We start from the raw sequence: 8636 nt of genomic DNA, 5'->3' as shown, positions 1-8636 counted from the left end.
GGAAAGGGAAGGGAAGGGAAGGGAAGGAAGGGGAGGGGAGGGGAGGGGAGGGGAGGGGAGGGGAAGGGAAGGGAAGGGAAGGGGTAAGGGGGAAGGGGAAGGGGAAGGGAAGGGAAAGGGAAGGGAAGGGGAAAGGGAAGGGAAGGGAAGGGAGGGAAGGGGAGGGGAGGGGAAGGGAAGGGAAGGAAGGGAAGGGAAGGGGAAAGGGAAGGGAAGGGGAAAGGGAAGGGAAGGGAAGGGAGGGAAGGGGAGGGGAGGGGAGGGGAGGGAAGGGAAGGGAAGGGAAGGGAAGGGAAGGGAAGGGAAGGGAAGGGAAGGGAAGGGAAGGGAAGGGAAGGGGAAGGGGAAGGGGAAGGGAAGGAAGGGAAGGGAAGGGGAAAGGGAAGGGAAGGAAAGGGAGGGAAGGGGAGGGGAGGGGAGGGGAAGGGAAGGAAAGGGAGGGAAGGGGAGGGGAGGGGAGGGGAGGGGAAGGGAAGGGAAGGGAAGGGAAGGGGGAAGGGGAAGGGGAAGGGAAGGAAGGGAAGGGAAGGGGAAAGGAAAGGGAAGGGAAGGGGAAAGGGAAGGGAAGGGGAAAGGGAAGGGAAGGGGAAAGGGAAGGGAAGGGGAAAGGGAAGGGAAGGGAGGGAAGGGGAGGGGAGGGGAAGGGAAGGGAGGGGAGGGGAGGGGAAGGGAAGGGAAGGGAAGGGAAGGGGAAAGGGAAGGAAGGGAAGGGAAGGGAGGGAAGGGAAGGGGAAAGGGAAGGGAAGGGGGAAGGGAAGGGAAGGGAAGGGGAGGGGAAAGGGAAGGGAAGGGAAGGGGAAAGGGAAGGGAAGGAAGGGAAGGGAAGGGGAAAGGGAAGGGAAGGGGGAAGGGAAGGGAAGGGAGGGAAGGGAAGGGAAGGGGAAGGGAAGGGAAGGGAAGGAAAGGGAAGGAAAGGGAAGGGAAGGGGAGGGGGAAGGGAAGGAAAGGGAAGGGAAGGGAAGGGGAAAGGGAAGGGAAGGAAGGGAAGGGAAGGGGAAAGGGAAGGGAAGGGGGAAGGGAGGGAAGGGAAGGGGAGGGGAAGGGAAGGGAAGGGAAGGGGAGAGGGAAGGGAGGGAAGGGAAGGAAGGGAAGGGAAGGGAAAGGGAAAGGGAAGGGGAAAGGGAAGGGAAGGGGAAGGGGAAAGGGAGGGGAGGGGAGGGGAGGGGAGGGGAAGGGAAGGGAAGGGAAGGGAAGGGGAGAGGGAAGGGAGGGAAGGGAAGGAAGGGAAGGGAAGGGAAAGGGAAAGGGAAAGGGAAGGGGAAAGGGAAGGGAAGGGGAAGGGGAAAGGGAGGGGAGGGGAGGGTAAGGGAGGGGAGGGGAGGGGAGGGGAGGGGAGGGGAAGGGAGGGGAAGGGAGGGGAAGGGAAGGGGAGGGGAAGGGAAGGGAAGGGAAGGGAAGGGAAGGGAAGGGAAAGGGAAAGGGAAAGGGAAAGGGAAAGGGAAAGGGAAGGGAAGGGAAGGAGAAGAAAGAAATCCCCCTGCAGTATCCAGACACACAACAGCTAGGGAGCTGCAGAAGCTGCACGGCAGGCAGATTCCCAGCTATTGCGTACTTTCAGGACACGTGCCCAGCACAGTGTTGTCCAGTGGAAATGGCACACAGAGCAGCTGCGGAGAAAGTCATGGGTACCCATGGAGCGACAGGGAACTTTATGACCACAGTGGAGTCTGTTCTCGCTTTCCTAACACTCCGTAATGTATGCGTGGAATAACATCCCGTGTGATGCTTGTACGCTGTGAAAACAACGTCTGCTTTTCTTCTGCTTTTTAATGTATCCTGTACACATGGAGAAATAAGGGGGGAAAGATGGATGGAGAACTCTGAATTTGGAAGGAAGTGAATATAATAACTGTATTATGTACGTGAGAAGACGTATTAGGTTAATGATGACGGAAGGTGGACTTTTAAATTTTTCTTTGTAAGATCTCCTAAAAGCACATTAATTCAGTGTTAAATGGATAGGGACTAACCTCAAACATCCAGACCAACGTCTGCGTGCTTTTGGCAACACGCAAAAAAGTGAAGCTGGGCTTTGCTTAACATAAGGCACAAAACCGTCCGTCTTCCTGCTTCCACTGCTGATGTCGACACACAGAAGTCTCTGTAGCCCTTTATTTCCCAAATTCAGTCAACTTGTAAGCAGTCACTTGTAACAGGAAGTAGTACTAACGTAGTAACGTGTATTTCCAATACCAAGCACGCAGTATACGCACATTTTCTGCCCCGTCCATAAATATCAACATGATCGAGAAAACGTTCAAGACCAGTGCATACCAAAGTATGTTTTCTGCTGGCAAGAGTGTCACTCTAAATTGATGCCCGCCACTTTGGGGCGCTCTGGGGGTCAGCAGTCAGGGGCTGCTTCGTCAAAGAAGCGGATGACAGTGTGAAACGGATCTGATGTTGGGAAGGGTGATGGCAGATTCGGGAGGGAAGAAAGCAAGCCTGGAAAGGCCTGTCTGTCTCCACTTACTATTACATCTGTCCCACATTCGGGAACACGGGGGCTCCTTTCATGATCTTGCCGAATTGCGTCCATCAAACTATTCATATCTTTGTTTTAAACCATAATTCAAAACACATTAGACACGTCTGTAACGGGAATCTTGTAGATACTGAGTAAACCAAGAGGTAGACAGCAGACGCTCTCGCGGTGCCACCCCTGTCCCCTGTCCTGTGCTATTTCAGGGCACGTCCGCTCAGCTTGTAAACACCCGCGCCTCTGTCTGCACCCAGAGCAGGCTCTGTGCGTGTGCAGGACACAGAGGCCCGGGAGCAGCCCGCCTGCAACGCCCCAGTTCCCCAGAGGGCGAAGGGCTGCCCACAGTGGCAACTAGCGTGAGAACGCGCCTTTGTGTTCCGCCTTCCCTTCCCGGTCACCTTCCCCTCTCACCCCCGCCCCTGCCCACCCGGTGTCCTGGATCCTTGCCTCTGTAAACTGCTTCTATGCGGAGCCTTAACTAGCACGGGCGTCTGGGGATCACGTCCCTGGCAGGTCATCTCCCGCGTCAGGAGTCCCACGTGCAAACGCCCCTGTGATTCCACACGTATCTACACCTGTCTCCCGATGCTTCCTAGGGTTCACTCCCCACGCCACGGGATGGAAAAGTTTCCAAGACCCTAGGGTCTGGCAAGCTTGGTGCCCAGAAAAGCGAGCGCTTCATCCCACGAGTAGCCTAGGAAGGCAACTCACCATGTGGAAGGGTTACCATTTCCTTGTTCTCCATTAAGAGACAAAAAGTAGAAAGGGACATTATACATTAGTCTATTAAATTATCTATGTAATTTTAGTTTTTAAGGTTGTAGCCAACTTTCCTTCTCAAGTACCAGGGAGAAAGACAGTATAGAGCATTTAAATAAGTAAATACAGAAAATCACCTCAACCCTGGGGAGGGGCGTTGGCAGGGGTTAGCGATAAAAATATCCAGAAACGGTATTCACCTGGAAAAGAAAAAGCCTGAAACTGACTTACCAATCTATGAACAACTCAGAATTTTTTTATAGAAAATAAGTATTCTAAGGGGTTAGGATTAAGTTATAGGGTGATATAAGAGTTAAAGGGAGGGCTTCCCTGGTGGCGCAGTGGTTGAGAGTCCGCCTGCCGATGCAGGGGACGCAGGTTCGTGCCCTGGTCCGGGAAGACCCCACATGCCGCGGAGCAGCTAGACCCGTGAGCCATGGCCGCTGCGCCTGCGCGTCCGGAGCCTGTGCTCCGCAACGGGAGAGGCCACAACAGTGAGAGGCCCGCGTACCGCAAAAAAAAAAAAAAAAAAAAGAGTTAAAGGCAAATTAACTGAGTAACCAACCTATTCGGGCAAACCACAGACTAGTAATTTTGTATTTAAAAGTAACCCTAAAGAAGAGAAAGACAGGAATTTCGGCTTTTCTGTGAGAATCAGCATGAATACCAGGCAGCAGGCCTAACTAAACTACATGACGCCCACTTTACCAAGTTTTTTTATCGTCCTATTTAATTTTGCTTTTATTTTCAGAGGTGTTCGTGGAAGATGGAAAAGATCCTTGCCCCTTCCCTCGAGCCAGCCTTAAATGATCAAGTCTGGTCCCATATCCAAGTTCAAATGCACTAGAAAATGGCCTCCCCTTTGCACAGACAACTATTTTGGAAGCACTATTTCTTTCTTAAAGTAATTTTAAACCACTAGAAGACGTACAACTGGTACAGTGTCAGTTGGTTCTGGAGCACGGCGAGCATTAATTAAATGAAAATGCACCGCTTTTGGAAGCGCTGCAGTGACCGTTAAAATGTGGTGCTATTTGCTTTTACAAACCACACCGCACATGCAACCTTCCATACGTCTCAAGGCAAGGCGCATTCCAGACTTCAGTCCTTGTGCTCTGCAAACCAAAAGCGTGTGTGCGCTGGTCATCACAGATCCTCTGGTGGTCTCCGGGAAGATGCATCACAGAACGGGGCTGGGGGCGAGGGGATGACAGACCTGCCTGACGGCTGAAGACACTGCCAGGTCGGTGCCCCTCGTCTCTCCCCATCTTACTCCACTGCATTTACAAATATACAAAAGTGCTTGCTGGGGGAAGAAAATGTAACAATCTTACTGAACTAGAATTTATATACCATACAGTTCACTCAAGCGTGCAAGCAGTGATTTCTAGTGTTTCCTAAGGGTGTGACCACCACCACCATCCATTTTAGAAGGATTCCGCTACCCCATTAAGATCCTCCGTGCCCTGCCGGGAAAATTTTAAGGTAGCAACAAAGTTATTTTTGTGTCTTCAGCTGCTCCTTTGATTACTCGTGTTTCCAGCACGTCCAGGGTCCTTCACCGGGGTACATCCACCCCTCAGAAAAGCCCATGTGCAGGAAAGGCCCTAAAACACAGCAGTCATACTGGCTGGGCAAGGATTACTCTTCTGGAAATATGTGCCTCCCCAAAGGAAGAAAAGAGTCTGCGCCTGAAACACCCTCGTCTCAGTCATCTCTGTTTTAGTCACTGGCAACACCAATCTCTCAGCAGTTCCTGACCGAAGACCCTGGAGTCATTTCCTACAGGCCACAGGTAAGTCCCCAAAGCCTATCAGAGTCACCTTTCCACATGTGCTCCCCGGACAGCTGACTTCTGCCTCTGTCCACGTTACTGTCACCTTTCGTTGCCGCTGCTGCATCACTGGTTTGCTGTGCTTTTTAGATCCACATATAAACGACAACGTAGAGCGCTCGTCTTCCTCTGTCTGGCTCTGTCCACTCAGCGCAGCACCCTCTGAGGGGGAATACTGCACTGGCGCTCCGTACCGTGACCCTGGACACCCAGCACGCCCAGCCCCTCCTTCCTTCCAGTCTGCACCCTTCTCTGCTCCACCCTCAGGCTCCACCCCCTGGAACCGGAAGGCTCTTCCTTCAGATGGTGCAAGGCCAGCCCTTCACTCCTTTATACAGCATCTCTTCTGTGGCCGCCCTCCCTGAAATAGGAAAAAACAAAAACACCCCCTTCCCCACAGCTCCTGTGTCTATTCTTTATTTTTCGCACTGTCAGTTATCACTCTCTACCCTAGTATATGAGAGTGTTTTATGTATTAATCTTGTTTACTGTTTCCTCTCGCCCCCAATCAGAGTGAATCCGTGTGTGTGTGTGTTTTCCACAAGAGCAGACATTTTTGTCTTTTACTTGTTACCTCAGTGCCTAGCACAGTGCCTGACACAGAGCAGGTGCTCAACAAACATTTGTTGAATAAAAAAGGGAATGAAACGTGAGTGATAAAACGAGACCCCAAAACACTTTATTTCTACCCTAAAATTCTCCCAGTAAGCCAGGGAGGCTCCTGGAGGATTCTAAAACTGTATAAAGGATACTTGCACGACTTTATGGTAAATACTAAAAATCACTGGCTAACACACTTAAGATGAGTGAATTTTATGGTATGTAAATTATATTTCAATAAGGCTGTTAAAAATTCTTTTCCCAGTAAGACACATTTCTACGCTTGATGAGAACTGACTAAGGTGAGGGAAGACGGGGTACCACCTTGTAAACGGTGATGTATCCTTAGCCATATCCTGGAGGAAATACTTTCAACTGTTTAGTGGGTATTATATTCCCATCATTCCGTGCTGCCTCTTCGGTGGAAACAGTAGCCTCTGCCATAAGTTCTAGGCATGGTATTTTTGGTTTCAGAAGTGCAAGAACTGAAGTCTGGAATGCTGAATGTTGGGCTTATTTGTAAAACCAAGAAACAGAACAATTTAATGGTGACTGCAAGGTTTCCCCCAAATGGTGCACTTTCCTTCAACAAAAGCCTGCTTAAATTTGAGGGATGCCGCTCTAATTCTAGACATATACAGTCCTCAGACATGTAGGAAGGGCTGGGACAGCACGGCCTTGTTCCTTCCCCAGAACGGATGCCTCTTTGCTGCTTGGCAGCCACCGGGCCGGCCCTGGGGACTGTCACAGGGCCTCTGCCCAGACCCCGTCCGACTCTGAAAGGGATTCCACCTCTGTCTGCAGAGGCTGGGAGCTGCTCTGCCTCATGTCTGGACATGCAGCCATGATGTGAGAGCGCCAGACCCCCATCCTGCCGGCAAGGGAGGAGATGGGAACGCACTGTGACCACAGCACGCCTGGACCGCATTTGAACTGCCAGGGTCAAGGTGAACACTTCTCGAGCCCTGTACCGATCCCTGCCTCTGAACCCACTGTTCATTATTTATTCCCACGGCCTCTCTCTGTCCTTGGACCACTTGGAGACAGTCCTCAGACAAGGAAGGTCTGATGTCTGTATTTCTTATTTCATTTTTGGACCTGCTCAGTGTATCTGCCTCGGGGTTGGCGGGGGTGTGTGCTCTGCACATTTCTTTTCTTAAAAGGACTTTTTAAAAGAAAGACTTAAAAATCTACAACATACACTGTAACAGAATTCAAATACTAAATTGATCTGCTTGCAAGGTTCCCACTTGAGACCTATGATTGTGCAGAGAAAGGTGTGGCAATATTATCTGGTGAGAAACGGACAGACTAACGGAAACATACATTTTACCCAAAACGGAACGGAAATTGCAGTTTATAGCAGCCAGTTCAAACCTTCCCGTTTTGAAAGACATGATTGATGTTACCAGTCTCACATTATTCATTAATATCATAATGTATTCTTAAAATAAACTTAAACGAGCTCCCTAAGAGGATAACTGCTGGTTAGTAAGGGAATCACCTGATGAACCTCTATCCATGAAACTGGCCCTCACTATTAGCCAAGCAGATGGATCATTAATTCAGAGCACACACAGCCATCTCAACACAACTGGAGAAATAAACACGGAGCTATTATTAATATCCAGTCAAATGATGTCCTCCCACTATCACAGACTAAACTAACCACAAATGTAATATAGTTAGTATTCATCGGATCCCACAGAGCTTTTAAAATAGCACTGAAGTAGGAACTGAACAAAATGATAGCCATGATAAAGTGACTCGGGAGGGATTTAAATTCTGCCTCTTATGAAACAAAAGAGATTAATTCACACTCAGTATAGCAACTGTTTCAAGAAACCTGCATAGTCTGATGTGGCAGAAACCAAACCTTTCTCTCCAAAAATTAATTGAATGGTGCTTGACTCAGAATATATTGACAGAGCCAACGGAAGTTGATCATGGAAAACCATGACTTCAGAGTTGAGAAAACCCCATCCCATTATCTCCTGCAGTCTCTCAGAGGTAAAAGCCCAGGGATGGTCCTAATCATAAATTCGCCGGCACCTTCAGACCCATCTGGTCCCGTTCGCTAAGCACAGCACAGCCACCTGTTAGCCAACCACACGTAAGAACTTGGAGAGGTGAGATGGATGCGCCCCCATGGCGAGTTGGGCGTAGAGGGGCAGGCAAGAGATACTGACCTTTGGAGGAGCGGAAGTGTTTGCTGGGGGCGGTGAAGCCTCGGGTCCCGTGCACGTTCACGGCTGCCACTCGGAACTGGTACCACCTGCTGGGCCGTATGTCGGTCAGCTGGACCCGCTCATCCGTGGTCTGAGGGGAAAGTCACAGAGCACAGAGATCCCCTTTATCCTGACGTGCCCTTCAGGTCTGTTTTAGAAACACAGGCACTCATCAGCCCATGCAACACAGCCTTGCCGTGCCCCGCCCTCCTGGACGAGAGCAGCCCGTCCTGCTCCGGGACGGGAGGGGCTGTCGGGGACCAAGGAATTCCTAGGGAAGGTTCCAACTGCTTGCTTCCATTCATAGGTATTTTACCTCAAAGAGTCAAAGCTCTCTGGAAGTCAAAATCTCGTGACAAATGCTTGGGCTGTTTTAAAATCTGGTGACTAAATACAGCATTGGAGAGATTTCATCAATAAATTATACTTATGAATGAATAAATACATGAAGTAAACATGACAGTATAGAGAAAATGAAATCAACTTTAGTTTATAGAAGGGAAATGCCTCCTACTTGCGTGCCAAATATAATTTTGGAAGTATGTACGTGAACCCACACGCTTAAATTCTGGAACTGCATTGCAACCCAAGACTTTTTTGTTTAATTTGAGTAAATCATGTAAGATCTGCAAAGAGTCGTGCTCCTGAGGGGTGAGGGATGTTTCGTCCAAGAAAAGGTCCAGAGAAGAAAACTGGACAATGGGACAGGTCCACAGGTCTTGCTGTCCCTACA

General features: G+C 50.0%; 1 protein-coding gene across 1 annotated transcript in view; it reads right to left on the bottom strand.

The window, feature by feature from the left end:
- The window catches only part of ANOS1 (anosmin 1), a 193339-nt gene that overhangs the window by 37861 nt on the left and 146842 nt on the right, over positions 1-8636 (bottom strand). Inside the window, exon 6 of the mRNA XM_022559806.2 lies at positions 7865-7994. Within this exon, the coding sequence (XP_022415514.2) occupies positions 7865-7994 (130 nt within the window). The remainder of the gene's footprint in view (positions 1-7864; positions 7995-8636) is intronic.

This window comes from Delphinapterus leucas, chromosome X (genome assembly GCF_059928025.1).
Source record: "Delphinapterus leucas isolate spDelLeu-1000000601 "Yukka" chromosome X, BTC_Dleu_Yukka2, whole genome shotgun sequence".
Classification (NCBI taxonomy): domain Eukaryota; kingdom Metazoa; phylum Chordata; class Mammalia; order Artiodactyla; family Monodontidae; genus Delphinapterus; species Delphinapterus leucas.
Note: the sequence above shows the minus strand (reverse complement) of the source record. Positions and strands in the feature narration are given on the sequence as shown.